Here is a 26,578-nt window from a genome sequence, read left to right as displayed (position 1 = left end):
TTAAGAGGAGTTGCGTTCACAAAATTTCTAGTATCTAGTGAAAAAATCAACAAAGGGCCATAATTCTCTTAAATTTAGTCGCAGCGAAAAATCCTTCTTTACTACCATCTACACATTAAGGTTGTTCATCCCTGTAAGTTTAAGCAAAATCTGCCATCCAGTTTAAGAGGAGTTGCGTTCACAAGATTTCGGGACGGACGGACAAGTGCAACGCTATATGCTCCCACATTGTGGGGGCATAAAAAGTCAAAAAGCAGAATCTTTGTGAATCTTTGTGCAAAGAATACATGTCATAGTTTCTTTGACACCAAAACAAAGTCACTACAACGAACCACAGTCCCTGTTGAGATTCGAAACCACAGCTGTGAGAGGCAAGTGGTTTGAAGTCAACAACCTTAACCACTCCGCCACAGGTCAAAGAACTTGAAAGAAGATGAAATTAACATCATTTAAAATCTGACTTTAATAATACTGTCTCAAAAGTTTTACTTACTTGTTTTTTCACATTTGATATAGTCATCTTTACAGGTGCGGTTTGAGCAGGATTTCTCGTCAAACCAGTCTCCGCAGTCATTATCACCGTCACACTGCCACAGGTACGGTATACAATTACCCGTCGTGTTGCACCGGAACTGTGTGTCCAGACATTCTTGTTTCGCTACAATGAAACTAAGTATTGAAGTTACTGAGTCCGCAATTTTCATTTTGTTGTGATTAATGCTTTTCAGGATCACACTTTTTCCAAAAATTTTCACATTACACTTCTTCATTACAAAAAAAATATAAAATTACTGTCAGCTAACACTTAGTAATAAATAAGCAAATATTGATATAAACAAGTCATAAATGTTAGGTATACTTATTAAACTCTTTTAAATATTGACAAACTAACAAAGAAAAATCATCTTGAGTAGAACAAAGCAATAACTAAAAATTTGACAGATGAAGGAAGTCAAAGCACACAAAACATCAAACTTTACAGTTTACAATTTTAACCTTGATCTTAAGGAACCTCAAAAAAATAGATAAAAAATCTTCATGTTTTTAAAAAGCTATCATCTTATGAATTGGCATCTCTATCTAGATGCAACAAGGAGAAAAGTTTCTATCAGGGATAACGGGTTTGAGTCCTATACATACCAATGTTCACTCAGGAAAAAATTCAACGAAAGAGACTTAAATGTAATTAATTTAAGTTACAGCAACTTGTTCCTCAATTTAGCTTTAAACAAATATGTTTAAAAAAATTCCCATAAAACTGAGGAGGAAATTTTTTTTTTTTCATATTTCACAAAACTAGAAATGTATGCATAGGCCACAGTACAGTCGCCCAAACATTCCGCTTTTTTATCAGTCTATAAATGAACAGTAATCAAATGGACAAGGGAAATCTACAGATATATACACCCCACCTCCCTCTTTAGTGGGGGCATAAAAAAGCTAGCTTGAAATATACCACATGACTATATGAACTGGTGAAAATCATCGCTCTCGGCTTAGTGGGGGGCCTAAAAAGCTAGATAGATTTATATGTGACTATATCAAGTCAGAACACCAAGAAAGTGTAAAGATAGAGTGACAATCATTTCCACAAATATATTTCTTAGTAAACTTTTTTCTGCAGCAGATATTAAGTTATCATTAGACTTACCGCAGTCTTTCTCGTCCGCCCCATCGGTACAGTCTTCTTTTCCATCACATTTTCTAATGTCACTGATACATTTATGGTCAGCTTCACACTTGAACTGGTGCATTATACAGGGATAGTCAGCTGAAAGTAATGGAGGAAAAATTAAAGTATGTGATTTTATTTAACCTAACTTTTGTAACAATATTTCCAACAACAGAAATATTTTGATGATTCATAATCATTTAATAGACTGTCAACAGCCACTTGATGATTTGTAATAATTTTAGTGCAATTGTAAACCTTAATTTGTTGTATGCTATGTACCTATTCATTTAAAAACGACCATTTTGATCAGAAAATTTAATAACTGATAAAGCTGTTTATCTCTATTTCACACTTACTATTGATTGAAATAATACATCACAAACTTGTACTGTAAAAGGACAATACAAACATGCAGTATTACGAAACATATCAAGTGACTTACTGCAGTTGTTCCACTGTGTTTCGTCAGATCCATCCTCGCATTGTTTTATACCGTCACAGATCCCTATAGGAGGTATACACTGTGTCTCATTTGTTGCACTTAGACACTGGTATAAACCTGGCTGTCGACAGTAATACGGCTCTAAAAGTAAACAAAATAACAGCAAATAACTACATCTGTTCGAACTTCTGTAAGACGTGTATCATGTCCTCACTGAGAGTATTTGAGCAGCGTTACAACAAAACCAACATAATGGGTTTGCGACCAGCATCCGCGCAGTCTGATCAGGATCCATGCTGTTCGCTATCAGTTTCACTACTTGTAATAAGGTTGGTAAGCAAACAGCATGGATCCTGATCAGACTGGGTCCATGCTGGTCGCAAAAGCATTAAGTTGGTTTTGTCATGACGCGGCTCATTTCCATTATATTCTATATACAGTTTAAGAAACAACTATGACAATATCAATCAATGAATGGTTGTCAAACAGTGACCTTTCTTTAAGTAAGTAAGTAAAATTAAGTAGGTAAGTAGTTAAGAAGTTAAGTAGTTAAGTAGTAAAGTAAGGTAATGTAAGGTAATGTAAGGTAAGGTAAAGCAAAGTAATGTAAAGTAAGTAAAGTAAAGTAAGAAAGTAAGTAAGTAAGTAACGACTTTATTTAATGAGTCTAGCACATTAGGTTTTCTGATCTTCCTTGTCAGCATTCTACGGAGGTGATGTTTACCACCTGTTTTACTGTATAGTAAAAACAAGATTGCATTTGAGAAAAATGCTATGCCACCGCATGGTTCAAATTTTATAGCTGTACATCAAAGGACAAGAAAGTAGGTCACATCATCAAAATCTAGGTCAAAGTTCAATTTTACAACTAAAACTGTGCACATGGTCAAAATGTCATTGCTGTACATCAAAGGACAAGAAAGTAGGTCACTGTCCCCTTGGGCAAGGCATAATTTTGACCCAAGGGTTTAATAACAATCTTGATACAGGTCCACCAAACAACATTTTAAGTCAAATGTCTAAGCTATAGCTTTCTCCCATTCAGAAAACATTTGTTTTATTTTCTGTTTTTACTATGTGTACATAATGAGAATCACTGCCCCCGGGCAGGGCCAATTTTTGACATTTGAACAACTTTGGTAGAGGACCTATAGATGATATTATATATCAAACATCAAAGCTCTATGCCTTGAACCTTCAGATAAAATTTTTTTTTTCACTATATGTACATAATGAAAATCAATGACCCCCGGGGCGGAACCAATTTTGACCCCAGGGCTATAATTTGAACAATCTTGCTAGAGGTTCACTACACAATGTTTCATGCAAAATATCTTAACTTTAGCCTTTGTAAATTTAGAGAAGATGATATTTTAAGTTTTAACTATATACATATAGGATAAACCTATGGCTCCCAGGGGCAGGGCTAATTTTAACACAAGTGGCAAAATTTAAACAACTTTGGTAGAGTACCTTTAGATGATATTATTTAACAAATATTAAAGCTCTAAGCCTTGTACCTTCAGACAATAAGATTTTTTTATTTTTTACTATATTGAAATCAATGACCCGCAGGGCGGGGACAATTTTGACCCCAGGGCTTTAATTTGAACAATCTTGCTAGAGTTTTACAACACAATGTTTCATGCAAAATATCTAACCTTTAGCATTTGTCAATTGCTAGAAGATTTTTTTTTAAAGTTTTTACTATATACATGTAAGGAAAACCAATGACCCCTGGGGCGGGGCTGATTTTGACCCTAGGGCTATAATTTGAACAATCTGGGTAGAGGTCTACCAGACAATGCCTTATGCAAAATATCTAAGCTCTTAGCCTTTTGGTCTTTACAAGAAGGTTTTTAAGTTTTAACTATATGTACATATAGCGAAAATCAATGACCCCGGGGCGGGGCCGATTTTGACCCAGGGCTATAATTTGAACAATGTTGGTAAGGGTCTACCAGATGATGCTTATGCAAAATATCTAAGCTCAAGGGCCTTTTGGGTTTTACAAGAAGGTATTTTAAGTTTTTACTATATGTACATAGTGAAAATCAATGACCCCGGGGCGGGGCCAATTTTGACCCCAGGCCTATAATTTGAGAAATCGTGGTAGAGGTCCACTAAATAATGTCTTATACAAAATATCTAAGCTCTAGGCCTTTTGGGTCTTTACAAGAAGATTTTTTAAATTTATTCTTATTATTCCTTTTGGTTGCCATGGCAACCAGATTTCTGCATGGAATGAAATTCTTTGAACAACTTTGGAAGCCCTTCACCCAAGGAACAATCCTGCCAAGTTTGGTTGAAATTGGACTAGTGGTTTTTCACAAGAAGATTTTTTAAGTTCACTATATAATCTATATAACACACACACACACACGTACATACACACAGGTGAATCGCTATATGCCACCGCATCGCAGATGCTGCGGTGGCATAAAAAACAACGTCAACGTGAATTAAATGAGCCGCGTCACAACAAAACCAACGTAATGTGTTTGCGACCAGCATGGATCCAGACCAGCCTGCGCATTCCCGCAGTCTGATCAGGATCCATGCTGTTTGCTATCAGTTTCTCTACTTGTAATAGGATCTCTAAGCGAACAGCATGGATCCTAATCAGACTGCGCGGATGCCCAGTCTGGTCTGGATCCATGCTGGTCGCAAACGCATTATGTTGGTTTTGTCGTGAAGCGGCTCAAATTAATGTACAAATTTCAACTTACTATCTTTACATTCGGGTGGCTCGTCGGACCCGTCCTCGCAGTCAGTGTGATTGTCACATTTCCACCATTGAGGTATACACTGGGAACTACTCACACACAGCATCTGTGACCTGTAAATATGATAATCGTTGTTGATGAAAGAAAACTTAATGTCTTTACTAGTACTTTACAATTCCTTGCTTAGGATTCCAACATTGTATATTTATTTAACTTTTAAGGTCCAGGAAGTACACTCACAAGTGATAAAGAAGTTTTTTCCTTTGGTTTTTCTGGTTTTGATGTGGATTTTAACACATTTTTAGTCATGTCATATCTCAACAGCAGATCTACCTCACATGCTGTCTTCGATTTCTAACCAATAATTACAAATTTCTCCACAAGTGACCACTAATTCCACATAATTTTGTATAAGCTGTGACAGAAAAGTGACTACAGTATTAAAGTCAATGTCCAAGATGAGTGTCATTGTTGAAATCCTAACTTGAATTTTCTGTTTATTACATACATAATTCTCTTTTCTGACATTACAATTTTAAAGACTTCCCGTTAAATTTTGTGCATTGGCTGAATTAACTTTAAGAAAGTAGTCCGGCAAAGTGAAAAGTACAGAAAATATGATTCAATGCAGTGAAAAATAAAATTTTACAGTGAAAATATCGAAAATGAAAAAACACATTTTATTCAGTCCCCCAAATTTCAGCATTGTTTTGTTAAAAATTGGGAAAAAAATGCATAACTTAATTTTTGCAGTGATTAAATGAATGCAAACAATCACTGTCAAGGAGGGTATCATCAAACACTTAAACACCATAACAGTGAAGAAGCCCTTATTTTCAAAGATTTTAGAATTTTTTCCGGTGGATTGGAAAAATAAATAACATACTTTTTTCAATTTGGAATATGATCGAATATTGGCTAAAAAATAAGCTGGAAAAAAATGCCGTTATTTCATCCAAATTTCATTTAATAGTATATAATAAAACAAATTACGCGTCACAGGCAGCTTTACAAGTCGTCTTGTCAGGATTCAAGTCGTGATTCTCTGGGCATGCACATACAGCGCTCGCATCACGCCTCTTTCCGTCCGGTCCATCTTCCGGTCGTAACAGACACAGATGACTACAGTTCAATGCCTCGCATGGATTTGTTTTCACTGAAAAAGAAAAGTATAAGAGAGGTCAGGTTATTAAGGTTCTAGGTAATAATATTTTGCAAAAACAGAGTTACTACTTGAAAACTCAATTGATATAAGTGAATAAATAATCTGTGATAAAGAATTTTCCCCCTTGTTGTCTACAATTTTCCAACAAAAAACATGCTGAACATGTTCATAAAACCCTAGGAAACAGTTTGACCACAGGGTGACTCCTATATTAACCCCCCTAAACTTTGTTTCGGAGTATAAAAATTTATTATGAAGTAGTTATTTTGGTGAAATGTCCTTAATTTTGAAAAAATTTGCCTTATAGGTCAAAGTCAATTAAGGCTACTAAGTTGTAAATGGCATATATCAATACATATGAATACTAATGAACCTCTTGTCCAGAAGTATGTTGAGTCTAAATAACTGATACTCTGACCTATTATTTGAATAACAATAAATTTAACCATAATCATTGACATGTGCTCTTTTGTTATTGTGAAATTCTCATTGAAAACAACTAATCTTGTAGTTTGAATAAGACAGGTCCGGGTCATGTAGGGATCTCTGCATGCTCTAGCTTGCAGAATGAAGATCTTGCAAAATCAAGATTACAGTCTACTGCAGAGAAACAAACCTACAGACACAATGTGACATCCAATCTATAGATACCCTGGCTATAGGCAACTTCTGTTTTGCACTTATTACTTATTATGTAGTATTGTATATCTCACGGGCCATGTGACCGTATGGAATTTGAATAATAAACTTATCAAAACTTATAACAAGGGAAGATCGACTTACTATCAGGTTGTCTCATTGCATGGTAAACAACCAGATCCATCGGTCTGTGTAACATGGTCACCATCCTATCTCTCTTCTCTCCAGAAAATTTCTCAGCCGTGAACACGCCATTTGTTTCCCAGTCCGTCCAATATATAGAGTCCATGAACGTTGTGAGGGCGAACGTGTGCGGTAAGTTCTCGCTTATCACGACGTGACGATTCTCGCCGTCTAAATCAGACATAGCGATGTAATCGTAATTCGCATCAGCCCAGAACAGTTTCTCAGTCACGTAATCTATAGTCAATGCATTAGGCCAAGCAATTTCTTCAGTAATAATGTGCTTTTTAGTTTTTCCGTCCATCGATATCCGGCTAATGTGCGGTTTATCCCCCCAGTCGGACAAGAATAAGTAACCGTACTTCGGGAACAGCTGAAGTGCTCTAGGTTCACGTAAGAATGATTTATCTTTGATCAGAATTTTTCGATACTTTCCGTCCAATTTGGATACCTCGACAGTGTCTGTATTACGATCGCACCAGTACAAGTTGCGACCAATCCAATCCACCGCCATTCCATCTGGGTTTAGAACAGATGAACTGTGCAATACCTGAACAAGAAATAGTTCTTTTAGAATCCTGTTAATGGCAATGCATATAAACATATCATGAAAATGATAAACTCATGATTGTCATACGGTTTGATTATCTAAGAACTCTTCTTATACTGATTAAATTAAAACAGCCATAGAATTATCCTGTTTTTGACATCAAGTATGATTTTGTAAATATCCATTTCAAAGATTTTACAAGAGCTATGGATAACTGAAATCACTAAACAATGTTTTGCAAACCAGCACAATTCAATGTGTACCTTGTTACAAGCATCTGCTTCTTCCAATTAATTTACTTTTCTCTTCTTTGGAGCCTATATATTTTAACTTGCACTACTTGTGTAAACAGGGATGTAGACTCATTTATCCAAAATGATAAAATCAACAATGACCTAATTAAAAGTTACAAGAATGATCAAAATATTGCCTGAATATTGCCTGGTGGCGTTGCTGAGTGGTAAACGCGTCTGACTAGTAATCTAAGGATTGCTAACCGTGTGGGGTCAAACCCTGTCAGAGTCAAGCCCCTGTTTCCTTGAGTAAAGAAACTTTACCCTCATTGCTTAGTACTGGTTGGTTCAAGAAACAGAATCGAAAGTGTTTCAATAAGCTTATACCTTCCAACACAAACTAAAATTTGTATAAACTAAAATAATTGCCTATATTAAATATAGGGGAGATAAATGTGTTATTAACCTCAATATCCTCCGATTCCGGCCGGTCTTTGGTACGATTTAGAGATATCCTATTTATAGTACTGCTCTGACTATGTATGTCCGTCCAGTACAGTTTCTGTTCTTTATAATCAAAGTCGATGGCGACGGAATGAGTGAGGTTGTGAACGATGATATCAATAGTTCCGTCAAAGTCGACCTTCTTGATGTAGTAACGGTTTGATACGAGCAAATATGGCTTCCCCTCTGAAATACCATAAATAGGAAAATTAATAATACAGTAAAAACTCGCTAATGAGACCAATAAAGGGACTTTACAAATCTGGTCTTAATATCGGGTTGGTCTCATTAATGAGTTTGGTCAAACAGAAAACAAGGCAATTAATTAAGGGATACCGTGTACTGTACACATGTTTAATTCTGGGCTAACCTATTTCAAATGAGAAGATATAAAGCATACACTATTATTTTTTTATTTTCATTTAATTTCTTTTACTTTTTAACATTATAATATTTTGAAACTTCTAAACACAAACATATTTTTACATTCTTGTTAAAAGAATGACATGAATTACTCAATTAAATCACCATTTTACTACAAAGCACACCGAACAATTAACCTTTAATTATTTTCACAGTTTTCATCGCCGATAACAACTTCAAAAACCTAATTGTGTCATGTTTTTGTTTGTTTAAAATTATGGAACGAAAGAGATAATGATAGCAGCAACACCTCTAAAAATTTTATTGAAAGTTTTCTGTTCAATATTTTGTTGTTTTAATCCTCCAGTTATGACATTAAAGGTGTGAAATTAAGAAATTATCGACAATATGATTGATCATTTCCGGGTTTGATACAAAGTAACCTTGACCTCTGCCGTAAATTGGGTGTCGTCAAATATTGTAAAACTAGGACAACTGTTGTTAACACTACGTGTCAAAAAGATTTCAGCAATATACATGCATGTCAATATCAAGGTGAGAAAGTGCCCGCGGTCGTAGTTATGGGTTTCCAAATGTACAGAATTTACGAAATGGGACTGAATATACTGGTCGTATTACGGAATAACGGGGTGGTCTCAAAATCGGGGTTAGCGACCATTAAAATAAAGAATAAAAAATCGGGTCTTTAAAAAATCGTTCGTATTAGCGGGTTGGTCGCGAAAACAGGGTGGTCGTAAAGCGGGTTTTTACTGTATAACTAAAATACTAAAAGAAACTAGAACTGCCACTGTCATGGCGTGAATACCCCCGCATACCAGAATCAACAGTGACCATTTAGAACCACTCTGCCAAATCTGAGGTTATTAAGCCAAAATTGCGAAGATATGTATTCTCCATGCTTCAAATGTTAAAATTTCAAAATCAAGTTTTTTTAGTCAAGGCCCCTGTGACCTTGACCTTTGACCCAGTGACTTCAAAATCAATAGGGGTCATTTACTAATCATGACTAACCTCCATGCCAAATATGAAGACTGTGGGCCAAAGGAATCTCAAGTTATTGGGAATACAAGCTTTTTTTAAGTCAAGGCCCCTGTGACATTGAACTTTGACCCAGTGACCTCAAAATCAATAGGGGTCATCTACTAATCATGACTCACCTCCATGCCAAATATGAAGACTGTGGGTCAAAGGAATCTCAAGTTATTGGGCAGACAAGCTTTTTTTAAGTCAAGGCCCCTGTGACCCTGACCTTTGATCCAGTGACCTCAAAATCAATAGGGGTCATCTACTAATCATGACTAACCTCCATGCCAAAATGAGAGTGTGGGTCAAAGGAATCTCAAGTTATTGGGCGATCAAGGTTTTTTAAGTCAAGGTCCCTGTGACCTTGACCTTTGACCCAGTGACCTCACAATCAATAGGGGTCATCTACTAATCATGACTAACCTCCATGCCAAATATGAAGACTGTGAGTCAAAAAATCTCAAGTTATTGGGCGGACAAGGTTTTTTAAGTCAAGGTCTCTGTGACCTTGACCTTTGACCCAGTTACATCAAAATTAATAGGGGTCATCTACTAATCATGACTAACCTCCATGCCAAATATGAAGACTGTGGGTCAAAGGAATCTCAAGTTATTGGGCAGACAAGCTTTTTTGTTAGTCAAGGCCCCTGTGACCTTGACCTTTGACCCAGTGACCTCAAAATCAACAGGAGTCATCCACTAATCATGACTAACCTCCATGCCAAATATGAAGACTGTATGTCAATGGAATCTCAAGTTATTGAGGGGACAAGGTTTTTTTGTCAAGGCCCCTGTGACCTTGACCTTTGACCCAGTGACTTCAAAATCAATAGGGGTCATCTACTAATCATGACTAACCTCCATGCAAAATATGAAGACTGTGGGCCAAAGCAATCTCAAGTTATTGGGCGGATAAGCCTTTTAAAGTCAAGGCCCCTGTGACCTTGACCTTTGACCCAGTGACCCCAAAATCAATAGGGGTCATCTACTAATCATGACTCACCTCCATGCCAAATTTGAAGACTGTGGGTCAAAGGAATCTCAAGTTATTGGGCGGAAAAGGTCTTTTTTTTTAGTCAAGGCCTTTGTGACCTTGACCTTTGACCTGGTGACCTCAAAATCAATAGGGGTCATCTACTAATCATGACTAACCTCGATCCCAAATATGAAGACTGTGGGCCAAAGGAATCTCAAGTTATTGGGCGAACAAGCTTTTTAAAGTCAAGGCCCCTGTGATCTTGACCTTTGACCCAGTGACCCCAAAATCAATAGGGGTCATCTACTAATGATGACTAACCTCCATGCCAAATATGAAGACTGTGGGCCAAAGGAATCTCAAGTTATTGGGCGGACAAGGAAAAACCGATGGACGGACGGGGAGACGTCCGGAGGAGCTGATTCCAAAAATTAATAGGGGTCATCTACTAATCATGACTAACCTCCATGCCAAATATGAAGACTGTGGGCCAAAGGAATCTCAAGTTATTGGGCGGACAAGCTTTTTAAAGTCAAGGCCCCTGTGACCTTGACCTTTGACCCAGTGACCCCAAAATCAATAGGGGTCATCTACTAATCATGACTAACCTCCATGCCAAATATGAAGACTGTGGGCCAAAGGAATCTCAAGTTATTGGGCGGACAAGGAAAAACCGACGGACGGACGGGGAGACGGACGGACAAGCTGATTCCAAAAATCAATAGGGGTCATCAATTAATCGTGACTAACCCCATGCCAAATATGAAGAATGTGGGCCAAAGGAATCTAAAGGTATTGGGCAGACAAGCTTTTTAAAGTCAAGGCCCCTGTGGCCTTGACCTTGACACAGTGACCCCAAAATCAAAAGGGGTCATCTACTAATCATGACTAAACTCCATGCCAAATATGAAGACTGTGGGCCAAAGGAATCTCAAGTTATTGGGCAAACAAGGAAAAACCGACGGACGGACGGACGGGGAGACGTCCGGACAAGCTGATTCCAGTATACCCCCCTTGCAACTTTGTTGTGTGGGGGTATAAAAATGTAAAACAATTTTATGTGTACTAACTATACTTCAATCAAAATATCATATAAAGGGAAACATCTACAGAATAATAAGTAATAATATAAAAATCTTAAAATCTTCATAGCTAGATAAATAGGTATCACTTTATGTTCATTGCTCTTCTTTAGGTTTTATTTTTTTTATTCCATTAATTTTCCTTCGGGGGGGATAAAATAAGAGAAGATATATCATGTTAAAATTGGATTCAAACCTTCATTTGTTAGACTGCAGTGTCTCTTGTCACCCTTTAGTTTATAATGCTCCGCACATTCACAGTAAAATGAGCCGACAGTGTTGAAGCAGAAATGTGAACAAGGATATGTCGTCTTACACTCATCAATTTCTAAAAATAGAATAAAAAATCAATTTCTAAAAATAGAATAAAAATTGCGAACTTATCATCATTTATACATTGCTATTTGCACTATTAGATTTAAACATTGTTTTTTGCACAATTAGATTTATTTTTGCACTACTATATTTCTAGACATATTACTAAAATTGTGAACATAAACATTAAGCAAGCACTTTTCAAACTGTAAAATTTATAAAAATGCTCATATAAATCTATATTCACTTTGCACTTATCAATTTCTTAAAACTGAACAAAATTATGAATGTAACATTCATAGTTTGCATCACATTCATCAATTTCTAATTAAAGGAGATAAGCAATTACTGCTAATTTCACATCTTATGAAGTCAATCATTCAAATTCTCCATGGATAAAAATCCTTCTAAACTGCTGGAATGAAAAGCGATAAGCCTTTACCACAAGTATGGAGCCAGGCAAGCCTACTCTTTAGTACAGCCTGACCAGGCTCTATACTGTTGGTAACTCAATTTTTGTATTCCAATATTGAAATCCCTAAAGATTCCAATAGACTGTCCCAAATTCAAAGCAAGGCAAATCCATTACACAAATTTAGGAATGTTAAGGGCAATACAATAAGCCAAAATATTAATCTATTTATAGAAAACGTACCTTCACATGTCCGTTTATCTGCCCTTAGTTTGTACCCAGGATGACAGCTGCATTCAAAACCAATTATCTGCTTATTACAGATCTGACTACAGGGTTGTCTTTCCTTACACTCATCGATGTCTGAAAATATTCATTCTCCATTAAAGTCCCCTACCTTTACATGATTTTAAAAACATCTATTCAGATAATACTACTATACATCTTATAAATGTCTGTATCTGAAAATGAAAACCTTTAATAGCCTTGTAAACACAAATATTTTTTTGTTAGCTTAAATTCATTGCATTTTCAGTGATTAGGAAAAGGTTTACTTATTATTTCTTTAGTATATATGGGCACAGAGCTTATTCTCTTGTAAGTGGCGTGTGTTTATACGAACACTATAAAGGTCATATGACAATTTTCTGGCTTTAACAAAAGTCTGATGTCCGCGCCTGGGCGAGGACAATGGCTCGCCCTTTTCTTCAAATAGTCGAGCTAAAAATCACCATCAGAATTCAAAGTCTCTGGCAGAATTGAAATCCACTGAAGTAAGGGAACCAGTGAAGTTAGGGGCAACAGATATATATCCTTCAAAGGCTCTGGCAGAATTGAAATCCACTGAAGTAAGGGAACCAGTAAAGTTAGGGGCAAGAGATATATTAATTACACAGCAAACTTAAGGATTAAAACCATATTGGATTGTTTTACATCGACTTATGTTGGTTAATATCATAATAACCCGAGACTGCTCTCGCTTTCTTTAGAAAGTTTTCAGATACCTACATATACTATGTTTTTGGTCATGTGAGAGGATGTTTTCCCCTGTGATGTCATAATTTGATAAGATTTCAATATGTCCTCCAGAACACGAGCTCATTTAAGTCCGTAATCCTTAAACACTAAATTTTAACATAAATAAAACAATGATGAAAGTTAACATACTGCATTCTGGTGACTCATCACTTTCATCACCGCAATCGTTCACTCCGTCGCACACCAGATTCATCGCAATACAGGCAAAGTTCGCACATTGGAAGCTCTGTGTTGAGTTTTTACATGCATTTGTTGGACATTGTTTCTCGTCGGAATTATCTGCACAGTCAAACGTACCGTCGCAACGTTTCGTCTTATCAATACAATAGCCATCATCGCACTCAAATTCATAATCTGAACAAGTGAATGACATTTCTAAAAAAAAAAAGAACATACTTTGGTTATACATACATTATATACTACAATAATATCAATAGCTTATAAGTGAATCTAACTTTAAATGTTCAACTTCCAATAATGTGATCTATATATAGTTACAATCACTTTACCTACCACATCAACCTAAAAAAAAAATTGCTTGAAAAAAGTAAACACATTTTTTTCCCCAGTGTTTTGGCCTTATTAGTGAGAAATTACATTGCTTTGATTCTTGAGCTGGCCAACTGAAATAACTAATCAGTCTTTCGGATTAGAGCTTTTTATCAAAGTTCCATGTACGAGTGCTTAACACTTGGCATGTTAAAGAACTCCAGAGAAACTTCTGAATTGGGGCATCTTGCTGTCTCTGTATGTTGCACTATCCTTCAAAATATAAAATGACTAATACACTTCTAAAAAACTTGCCCACAAGGGCAAGCCAACTGGTGACGAGTATGAATAAACCCATATACACATACAAAGAAATTACACATACCAACACAGGTATCAGGCTCATCACTACCATCCCCGCAATCATCATCTTTGTCACAGAAAAACTCTTTTTCTATACAACGATAGTTCAGACATTTAAACTCATTCTCTTCACAATCCACTGGCTCTGTAACAAATATACATACAAATTCATATAATATAATGCAAAAATCTTCAATAGCTTGTCAGCATGTTTAAAAAAATGCAAGTGTGAGGTATAATAAGAGTCTTATTAATTTCGACATTATTAAGCAATAGATGCTTTTCATGAATCATGAATTACCTCCCTTGGCCATCATTTTCCAAGTAAATCTAAATATATTTTATACTTAATGTAGGAAAAATTACTAACAATTCAAATTTAATATAATAATTCAACTTTTTATGCAAGTTAGAGATTACAAACCTTAATGAATTGGAAAAAAATCAACTAATGTAGGGTAATAATAGTTATAAACTGAAGCTGCTCTAGCCCTCATTGGACAGTTTTTGTAATACAGTGTAACCACTACACAGTGGCCCTCTGTAGACCAATAATCTCTTTTTAAAGTAACAGTATCAAATCTTCCCAAGGTAACACTTCATAATAGATTTAATCTCTCCAGAACAACACCTCTCATAAACAACCAATTCTTTGTCTCCCAAATGATATTGCTCTCAGGTTTGTACTATAGCTATATTTAGCAAATTATTCTTGTGTGAGAGACTGTATTCCACTATGACATAATTATTTGAAATATTAATAATACCAATATGGCCGCCTACGTACATACTCATTAGGGTCTATAATCATTACAATATTAGTTTAACATTAGAAAGACTGTTTCAAAAGCTTAATAAACATACCACAACCGGCAGTTGCACTTTCGTCTAGCCCGTCCACGCAGTCTGGTTCCCCGTCACATTTCCATTCTTTTTCTATACAACGATCATTTGAGCACCGGAATTGTTGGTCTGTGCAATTTTTAGCAGCTGTAGAAAAACAAAATAGAAATTTTAATATACAATTTTTTTTTATTATAAATCAATTACCTACTGTGATTTAGCCACAAAACTATGATTAGTAGTCAGATATGCTACAAAAATCAAACCAAAAGAATAGTTACTTCTAATTGGCTAAAAGAAAAAAATAAGTATTAAGCAAATAAATTGGAAAATAAATTGTGCATGACTGTGATATACATGTACATGTCATGCCTGAAATATGTGATAGTATGAAATATAGATGAATATAAAACACATATACCGTAGTTTTGTAATATTGCACATTTTGAAAAATCGATTGTCATTAGATAATTGCCATGTTAATCTCATTTATAAATAATTCAAACATACATGCCTTCTGCAAATTTACAAACAGCTTTCTATTTTACTCATAAAAAAGAAATGTGCAGTTCTATAAATTTGTTATATAGATTTTTTAACATGTCACATGACCATGTTTAAATGGTGGTTTCAATATAACCCTCATCTGGTAGCTTGGGTTGGTTATATAAACTCACAACCATTTAAAGTGGGTCATATAACTTGCCAAATAAAATTTTGTAACTTATAGTAAAAAAACTTATTAAGCAACCAGGTCTTTAAAAAAAACAACAACTGTGATTGGTTAATCAACAATCTGATTAGTTGTCCTATAACACATTAAATGTACATTAACAGCATTCCATTAACCAACTTTTTATATTCCCATATCTACTGAAAAAAAAAAACAACCTCATTTTTAAGCAACTTAAGCAGACGTTGAAAATTCTACTTATCAGCTCGTAATTACAAGTAGAATTTAAAGAGAACTCAATGCAGGACAAGTAGAAAAAATGTTGCCTATACATTGGATTTAGAAGCTACTCATTCTGCATGATGAGTGACAAATTTTTTTCAATGCCTGCTTTAGGCTAAATATAGCTTTTATAATTTATACTACAGCTCATCTACAATGAAAGCTCCAAGTTTATGTCAACCACTCACAAATCTGTTTCCTGATTATTACCCACTACTGATGTCATATAAAGAAAGAAACTTGGCAGTTATTGAAATAAAGCCAATAGTTGGGTAAAAAAATTCAAAGTTCTCATTTGTAATGCACTGATTGATGTTCACATCTTATATGTCATCATAGAAGATGCTTTTTATGTTATATCCATATGAAGTTCACTTATATGCTTTAGCTGTCATAATATTCTATTTCAAAAGCAACAATTTTATCAGATTTCTTAATATTCAATTATTAGATTTCTTATTTCAAATTGTTTATGCTCGATTCCCTTCTTCAGCACATAATTACTGGTAAGTAAAACTTCAAGGTAATATAATATATAAAAGGGATATTTAAAGCTGTGAGGTATTTGCTTGCAACATGGAAAAAAAATGTATTCCAAGTGAATAATGTTATACATTGGTAAAATTGGGAAAAAGAAATTTATGAAAAGTAAATCTCCCTTTTGATAGAAACTTAATAGGGTAACCAATTTTCAATCTATACTCAGTGTTTAAGAATTTACTTAGATAGTTGTCACTTCAGCAAAATTGATACAAGAAAATCATACACTAAAATATTTCAGTTATTGATTCCGTTCAGTCTTTACACTCCTTCTTCAGCTAAACTGGTTTTATGAATCTGTAATATCAAAATTCATTTATACATCCTAAAACATCTTAATAGCCAAGTTTGTTGATTTTTTTCTGTAGTTTTTGACAACTTGTCTGTTTCAAATTTTGAATAATTTATAAAATTGGCCCTCCAGGCACTCTTTGTGTCTCATTTACTTGGAACCTGGGACATTTAGTTTTTTAGCTAGACTTTTTTGTAACATGAAACAAGATTGCATTTGTGAAAAAGCAGATGCTGCTGTGGTGGCATATAAAAAACATAATGCTCTTGTGGGAATCGAGCCCACGGTGGTAAGCGACAGGTGATTCAGTGTTGATTGTCACATGATTTGGCAAGAAAGCCCTATTACTTACTAATGTGTATCTAAATAATACAGTATATACCAAACCAAAACTACCATATACATCAACACACACTTTGCATTATCAAAACATTGTATACAAGACAAAACTGGACAACAAGAATGGTTCCATTAAAGCTCTCGAAACATTCACACTTTTTTAAAATGATTATTCAATCAACCCTAAAATTTAAAGATGATGATGTATATGACTCAGAGCAAAACAAAGTACATCAAACAGTTCACAAGATTCAAAAAGGTTTTTCCACTTCCTATTACTTGGACCTCTACTATAACAATTATAAAATAGCAATTCATTCAAGTTTTCTTCAGGGCAACAATGCCATTTTTCCTACAGTGCAGAACATATTATATTACAATATATACAATTATAAAACAATTCAGGTATTGGACAAATTTTGTTATCCTTCTACATTTTATTTTTTCATTCATTTTATTTCTAAATCTTGGGCTAACAACCAGACCAGAGTTGTTATTTTTTTGAAAGTCTTGTGTCCCATACCTTAATTCTCTTTCAGTTGCATAGACCACAGTGTCTATTTACAGCATTAAGCACATGGACTAAATACATTGACAGAATCCCATATCCAGTTAAATACTTTCTATAATTCATCCCTGAACGCCAAGTACCAATTTCTTTATATAATATAAATACATCAACTTTTGGTTCCGACCCTGCACAGGGTCAAAACCAATGTCCTACCACACAACATGGCATAAGCTCTTCCACTAGGAAACACACATCAACGCCTACCATAATGTTGCATTGACTTTAATTTCTTAATGAAAAAAAAACATTGTCCTTAAATTTGTGAAGAAATTCTGTTCTTTATTGAAAAATGCTGTTCTTTATGGTTAAAACAAAATTTTCTTCAATGTGACTGATGTTGGGTAGAAGGTGGTGGAGACCTGGACCCTAAGATAAAGGTTTTAAGTTCAGATATAGATAAGATTTTTGCGACATTCTAGAGGTCTATATCAGCTTGACTTAATTAAAACATTATGTATAAATTATGTCCTCCCAAGTGAGGAGTACCACACAAGCAGTTTAACTGTAAAACTAGTTTGAAATAAACAGACAAGGAACATCGCAATGCGATGCAACCAGGTTTTCAGCAAAATATTTCACAGAAGCTTTGTCATGAAGGGGCATTTGTTTTTAATTGAACTTTTAGGAGGAATTATGGCTTTTTTAATATTCCTCAAACAAAAATGATTGAGAAATTTTATGTTGTCTATTCGCCTTTTTTCCCCAAATGTTTTAGAAAGGTAAACAGTACTTTATTTTTGCTTAATTTTTGCATTTTTGCGTCTCTTGTCATTTTCTTTTGTCAACAATATTGGCGTGTGGTGTTTTGTGCGATATCAAGAAAAGTATGTTCACAATTTAAAAAAAATACTTGAATGATGTCTTGGAAGAAACATGGGAATTTAGTGAGCGCCAGGGCACTTGATGACAAAGCTGTGAAAGTTTGGTCAAAATCCATTGAGAAATGTAGGAGAAGTTGCGCACTGTAGAAATTGTTCACTATATATTCTGTATAAGGAAAAAATATACAAAGGGCCATAATTCGGTCAAATATTATCCAATCACAAAACCCCGACAATATGTGCCAGGCACTTGAAAACAAAGCTTCTAAGAAAGTTTGGTCAAAATCCGTTGAGAAATGTAGGAGGAGTTGAGCACAGAAGAAATTGTTCTCTATATATTCTGTATAAGGAAAAAATATACAAAGGGCCATAATTCGGTCAAATATTATCCAATCACAAAACCCCGACAATATGTGCCAGGCACTTGATAACAAAGCTTCTAAGAAAGTTTGGTCAAAATCCGTTGAGAAATGTAGGAGGAGTTGCGCACAGAAGAAATTGTTCACTATATATTCTATATAAGGAAAAAATATACAAAGGGCCATAATTCGGTCAAATATTATCCAATCACAAAACCCCGACAATATGTGCCAGGCACTTGATAACAAAGCTTCTAAGAAAGTTTGGTCAAAATCCGTTGAGAAATGTAGGAGGAGTTGCGCACAGAAGAAATTGTTCACTATATATTCTATATAAGGAAAAAAAACAAAGGGCCATAATTAGGTCAAATATATACCAATTGCAAAACCCCGGCAATATGTGTCAGGGCACTTGATGACAAAGCTTCTGAGAAAGTTTGGTCAAAATCCGTTGAGAAATGTAGGAGGAGTTGCGCACAGAAGAAATTGTTCACTATATATTTTATATAAGGGAAAAAAACAAAGGGCCATAATTAGGTCAAATATTATCTAATCGCAAAACCCCAACAATATGCGCCAGGGCACTTGATGACAAAGCTTCTGTGAAAGTTTTGGTCAAAATCCGTTGAGAAATGTAGGAGGAGTTGCGCACAGAAACTATATATTCTATATAAGGAAAAAAAACAAAGGGCCATAATTAGGTCAAATATATACCAATTGCAAAACCCTGGCAATATGTGTCAGGGCACTTGATGACAAAGCTTCTGTGAAAGTTTGGTCAAAATCCGTTGAGAAATGTAGGAGGAGTTGCGCACAGAAGAAATTGTTCACTATATATTTTATATAAGGAAAAAAAACAAAGGGCCATAATTAGGTCAAATATTATCTAATCGCAAAACCCCGACAATATGCGCCAGGGCACTTGATGACAAAGCTTCTGTGAAAGTTTGGTCAAAATCCGTTGAGAAATGTAGGAGGAGTTGCGCACAGAAGAAATTGTTTACGCCGCCCGCCCGCCCGCCCGTCCGCCCGCCCGCCGACATACCTCAATCTAATAACCAGTTTTTTCCTTCGGAAAACCTGGTTAAAAACTAAACAAGAGAAGATAAACTTGTACATTGAGTATAATACTGAAAGGTAAGATGGGCAACATTTGGAATGTTTTATACAAGGCATGAAAGCACTGTGGATCAAAAAAGGAACAGTTCTTCTTCAACAGTACGATAATTTACATACTAAAATTTCCTTCTTTCTTGATCCATTCCTCTGAAAATAAAATGTGTGTATACCTCCATTATTTATAGCTATACATTGTATTTGTATGCTCAATTTAGTAACACAAAATAACTGTCAAACAATCACTACAAAATATATATATATATGTTTTATTTACCCTTTACCATGCTAAATATCTTAAATGGACTCGTCCATCTTTCTTTCTGGACAAAACCATTCATTCTTTTTAGGGATAATTTCAACATAGATTGTCTGACTGTCTGGAAAGCAAAGTTAACAGTTCAGACCATGATCAGATGGCACAGTAACAGAGTAAGTTGTTCTAAATTTAAAACGAGTTAATCAGTTATTGCACTGAGGTGACAGGAGTTAATCAGTTATTGCACTGAGGTGACAGGAGTTAATCAGTTATTGCACTGAGGTGACAGGAGTTAATCAGTTATTGCACTGAGGTGAGCCTATCTGGGTCATCACTGGGTGCATATGTATATTCATTTGTCACCAGCAGACTAAAACTTTAACTTTTTTGTGACTTTTTAAATATCAGTAATATAACAACATACAAGTTTCAATAAACATTCTGCTGTTCTGAAATATTTTCCTCCTATTTCTCAAATGAAAAGTACATTATGATGCTGTATTCAATTCAATTAAATTCAATTAAAATTCAAAGAATGGAACTGAATTGTGAAATAATGTTATTCTACCCTCTGATCAAAAACTTATAATGGTTAATATCTTGGAAGAAACATCACAAAATTTAATATTTTACCAAAAGTTTTACTTTATCTGACACAGAAATTAAAACCATGTTAAATGTAAAACTCATTCTTATTGCACTTACTTAGGGAGATAAAATCTTGCCCTATTCATAAAGCCAAAAGTTATAATCTTGTTTACCAAAGCTAATATTCTTGACTGAAGCTTAATATTGCAAAAAACATCAAGAGAGAGAAAAAACAGCATCATTTGAAATCCTAAATTCTAAATCCAGTTTAATTTCTGTAATACAGCCATTTTAGAATACATTTACAAATATTCTCTTAAAATATTTTGCAGACCAATCTTTTCTCCGACAAAAAAAAAACAAACTCTAAAAGATAAGACATTTCAAAGAGCCTCTTAAATTCTTTTTTTTATGTCTTCACTAAAAGTCAAATTAGCAGTGGTGAAACCATCAGCATATTGCGTCTACACTAAAGTAAATATTTCTTTTCTTTTATGGAGATACTCCAAAAAAGACAGTCTCTTGCCTTAGAGACTGTTCCATATGTATTATGCATATAGATACCGTAAAATTCCTAATAAACGCTCCTCCCCTAATAAAGGCCCCCCCCCAGGCCTTTTGATAAGGGAAACAATCTACTCATCAGTGCTGAACTCATAATTAAAGCCATAATTTTATTCAAAGCATTCAGAATCCATTTTATTTTATAGTAAAAACAAATATGTATAATATGAACTTTTAAACCTTAACACTATTTAAAGTTATTACCAACACTTGCTAACACTAAATGTATTTACAATGATTTTTGGATTTAGGAAAAACTGTGTTGTAATAATAGCCCCCCCTTTTGGAAAAGGTTTAGCCCCCGGGGGCGTGAAATAGGAATTTTACGATAAGTCTTTGGCTCCCTAGACACATGTTATTTTAGAAGGTTTCTTATATCTTTTATATATATTGTCTGTTCTGTCCATATTTGATATCCGAACCATGATTAATCTTCTAGCTTACCAGACAAAACTGTCAGCAATATCAGCCATCAACAGGCATAACTAGTCAACAGTATGATTTGTTCCCCTTTTTATTAGGGATGGTTATGAATGAATCATATTCTATATAAGAAAGAGACTGTGAGAAAAACTTTCCCCATTTCCCAAACCAAATATAGATGACTGACAATCTATATTTACTTGAAGTAAATAAATATGAAATATATCACACCAGAGGTGTCAAACATTTAAGATATTTTTTACAATGTGTCTGTTAACCAAAGAGAGTGTTTTACAAAGAATGATGGAGGAAGTAGACTGTAAGTGCATAATTATTTTAAAATCTTATTTTGACAGAGCTCAGCATATGGAGCTTGCAATTACCACTACCATCCATGAACAGGCTGAATCAAACCACAGCTTGTAATATTTCAATTTTGCCATGTTGGGCTTTCTTTAGGGATTCTGTTTTTCTCTATTTTAGAATAATACTAAATATTTAACAAGAAGCTGAGCAAGGTTAATCATGGATGCTGGTCAATCAAATATTAAATATGTTCCGATCTTATAAAGGTAGGTTATTGAATTTTACACTGTTCATTTAATGGTAAACATACAGATGGTGAAAACTGTAACATTTTCTTTTCAGACATTTAATGCTCTATCAGAGTAGACCATATGGTGCTTGTGTCCTTGATGGCATAGCTTTGTTTTTGTTACTTTACAACCTTAAAATAATACGCATTAAGCCCAGATTAGCTTATTAATATGCTAATGAAATGGGTAATACCTCGGTCATTCTTTAAATAGTATCATGAATCATCATAATAAAAATGTACCGTTGACAACCACCCCCCCCCCCTGTTTATTCCATATCTTTTTTTATTTCTCTTTTTTTTCTGGGATATGGGGAGGAGGATGTTTTATCAAAACTTCACAACTATTTTGTATATATGTCAAGCTTCACTGGCTGATTAATATTGAATACTAACAGGCATTATTTCCGCCTAAAGCAGGCACCATTATAAGTGGAATCAGCACATAAATGAATATTTGTACACTGTGTGTGAAATCAAATTACAGTTTAAGACAACAATGCCGAATAAATCATGTTAACACATAAAACATAATATTCATCTGAATATCCTGGAAAACTTCAGAATAACCTAAGATTTTCTACCTGAAAAACTTATACTTTTCTGTCAAAAAAGATCACTATTACCATTTCTAAATTTTAGTTGACAGGTTTCACTGTATGTTTGAAATTGTTTGTCTGCTGATTATTTTTGTTGTTTTGTTGGGTTGTTTTTTTTACACTGAATTTAACATCATTTTTTCACTTTCTTCAATATTGAATATTTTTTAGTTTGTTTTTCTTTCAAGGGGAAGACAACCTTAGATTTCCAAGACAAGTATATAATACATAAAATATGTATACCGGTATCTATATCATAATATAAGTGCCTGGACAGGAAATTTACATATAGCATTACGAATGAGTCATTGCAAGCTTCCAAATAACCTAGACTACATATTGTAACCAGCATCATCAACAAACATCTGGTCTACCTTGAATATATACAACTTTTTCACATTTACATTTTCTAATATCTTGTCATGCAATATTATAATAGTGATACAGGCAAAATATATGTTTCTTTAACTTATAAATATAGGATATCCAATGGGTTTAGATTCCATGATACTGAATTTATTGATCAAGTTGAAAAAAAATTATGTTATATAAGTCTGAGATCAACATAATATCAATTTATTCGATGTGGTTGATAAATTTCACAAACTAAAACAAATATTATATTATTGCATAATTTTTCACATATCTACTACAAGAACAGTTTAGAGTAAAATTAAAACCAATTATTTTTATCACAAATGGGCTTAAATGATAACACTAACATTTTGAGCGACTTAACACAATGATTGAATAATGCAATGATATTTCATGAAAATATGAATTTTTATCCAAAGCATGCCATATAATTTTCTAAACAGTCACTAAAACTGTATAAAGCCAAGACAAGTCACACAATCCATTTGAAAACAAACTTTCTTGTCAAAAAGTTATGACTACACCAAGAAATGAACAGAAAATTCAACATTTTCTTGTTATAACAACAATTAAACAGGTGCGTAATTCAAGACAAACAGCATCTGCCTAAACATTGTCAAACATAAGACCGGAATAACAGCATTTTATCGAAACAATTTTAAAATTTTAACTGGTCAATTAAGAATAAAAGTGACTGCAAAGTTCCGATCAAAAACGCTTCAAAAACCTCTAACCTTACCTATGTTAACGACTTGACAACAATAAAACTATTGAAAAGTTATTATTTCTAACTAACAAACTGTAATATATTATATATTTGTAAAACAAAATATTACTGCAACATCTTATTAGCTATACTAATCACAAGTTAATATATGAGCATATACAATAATAACTTACGGCACTGCTGTTCGTCGCTCTTATCTTGACAATCATTATTACCATCACATACCCACGAATGCGAGATACAAGACGAGTCATTCTTACACATAAATTGTTCTTTGGAACAATGATACGCTGAAAATAAAATTTCGATTGATGTTGTTGCTTTTTTTCCCCTGTTACTATTAAGCAAATACATATCTCAAATTTTCAATGTCTTCAGGCTATTTATGTTTATATATACAATGTATATAAAATCTGTAAAATATCATTAGCAATTTTTCCCTTATGGGCCTCAATTTTTCTTATGATATTTAAAAATTTAAAAAGTACTTTTATATAAAAACAAAACAGTGCCACATATCACATGGAAGTCATCCTTTTATTTTTCCCCTTATGTGCCCTGATTTTACTTAAAATATTCAAAAAGTCTGTTAACATAGAAATGAAACAGTGCCATACGTTACACTGTTACATCAAAGTCATTCTGTCTTTTTCCTCCCATTTATCCCAGCAACCAATATAACTACATCTTAGTGCTGTGGACAGAGATATATTTATTTAAAATTTTATTCTGAGATGACACACCTGAGCTTTGTCTTCTAGGTGATTGCTTTTCTTTAAACTTGCACAGTTAATACACCAGCTATGATTCAAAAAAATTTCAGACATAATATAATCTTGTTGCTAACTTGCTATGGTAACTTACTGCAGTTGGCCTTGTCACCGACTTCATCTGAATGGTCGTCGCAGTCAAAGTCTCTGTCACATTTCCAGTTCTCATATATACACTCTCCACTCTGACATTTGTACATGTTTGTACCACATGTGACTGTCAAGAAATAAAAAAATGCAATGCAGAATAAACAAAAACTGTCCCAGAAACACCATGCTCCACTTTTCTCAGTTATCAAAGGTATGAAAAGTGAAGTTGACAAGAAGGTATAATTCTGCAACTGCTATGCAGAATTACCTGCTTTTGATAGTAAATAAGTATTGAAAGTCTTGCATGAATATCTGTAATGGTAAATGAGAAAATCAATACAATATAAAAAAGGACAATAATTAAGAAAATGACTTTCAGGATTATCTCTTTTTTAAGTGCATTTTTCAAAATTGAAAAGGTTATCCAAATTTAAGGTGACAACGGAGTCAATTATCACTGAAAATACCTAAAATGAGACTTTTTGCTAAGTATATTTATCAACCTTTTCTGAACATATTCGTGATTTAATTTTGGAAGCAGTTAGTCCAAAAAATGTGTTTTTAAACGTTTTAAAACGGTACCTATATTATTTGTATCTGCTATTCGCGTAACCTGTCGATTATCGATAACGCTCCGCCCCCTGTTGAGGCATCAATGAGGGAAATCAGTAGTTCCATATATCCGTGAATTACAGGTCCATACTGGTCCAAACTTCTCTTAATACATGTATCATACAACTACAGTACATTTTTTATGAATATCTCAACATTTAGCCTTTTTTATAAATTAAGAAATTGTTGGCCAATGTGTGTAACTTAATGTATGAAACATAAATGATTAAGCATAGCGGAAAATTGCATGACCACGGGGTTGATTAAAAATGTAGTTGTTAAAATATCAATAATGTGTGAAAATAATTTGTCTGTCCCGTTAATCTGATAGATATTACATTGAATTGATAGATTTTTATACGGATTCAAGGGCTTACATTACATTCAACCTCGTTTTCTAACAATGTCAAGTAAAACAACAACAAAAACCGACAACATTTTTTATGTGAATGCGTATATGACTTGTAATAAGGTGTCCCTGACAAATTTCTAAACCATTTTAGATTGTCTAAGGATGATTATTTCTCTATGAATAAAAAAAAAGATATTAAAATATATTCTCAGTGAAAATAAATTGTTCGCCAGTAAATCGGACAAGTACAGTACTAACTAGAAATGTGTCATCATGCCACGGATGCCCCCGCATGCAGCCAAAATTTCAAATTGTTTAATATTTAGTTACAAATTTGTTTGCACAAATTATTTTTTTCATTCTATGTTCAAAGCCCTTAAAACTTTTCAATGCTAACACAAACCATTTTTATACAATGTTCAAGGCACTGAAATTATTCAGTCTTAACCTTTTGAAAATAGCATATTGCATATTTGTAGCCAAAATAATGGCTATATACATTTCCACAAAAGTATGAGTGCTGAAACTGAAAGTTCAAAATTTTTCTTCCAACATTCAGGAAAGATAAGTTTGTCCAAAATCATTGAAC

At 34.1% G+C, this 26,578-nt stretch overlaps 1 protein-coding gene across 1 annotated transcript in view; it reads right to left on the bottom strand.

Moving 5' to 3' along the window:
* Positions 1-493: 493 nt before the first annotated feature.
* The window catches only part of LOC132749003 (prolow-density lipoprotein receptor-related protein 1-like), a gene marked incomplete at both ends in the record, with an annotated part of 70,653 nt that continues 44,568 nt past the window's right edge, over positions 494-26,578 (bottom strand). Inside the window, 15 exon segments of the mRNA XM_060738671.1 lie at positions 494-658; positions 1,652-1,771; positions 2,118-2,258; positions 4,847-4,956; positions 5,837-5,999; positions 6,792-7,380; positions 8,080-8,303; positions 11,779-11,910; positions 12,553-12,672; positions 13,477-13,722; positions 14,222-14,344; positions 15,064-15,189; positions 20,156-20,185; positions 24,339-24,455; positions 25,030-25,152. Coding sequence (XP_060594654.1) covers positions 494-658; positions 1,652-1,771; positions 2,118-2,258; positions 4,847-4,956; positions 5,837-5,999; positions 6,792-7,380; positions 8,080-8,303; positions 11,779-11,910; positions 12,553-12,672; positions 13,477-13,722; positions 14,222-14,344; positions 15,064-15,189; positions 20,156-20,185; positions 24,339-24,455; positions 25,030-25,152 — 2,529 coding nt within the window.

The sequence above is a fragment of the Ruditapes philippinarum genome, unplaced genomic scaffold (genome assembly GCF_026571515.1).
Source record: "Ruditapes philippinarum isolate M1 unplaced genomic scaffold, ASM2657151v2 ctg3890_1_1_1_1, whole genome shotgun sequence".
Taxonomy (NCBI): domain Eukaryota; kingdom Metazoa; phylum Mollusca; class Bivalvia; order Venerida; family Veneridae; genus Ruditapes; species Ruditapes philippinarum.
This window is presented reverse-complemented; position numbering and strand designations above follow the sequence as displayed.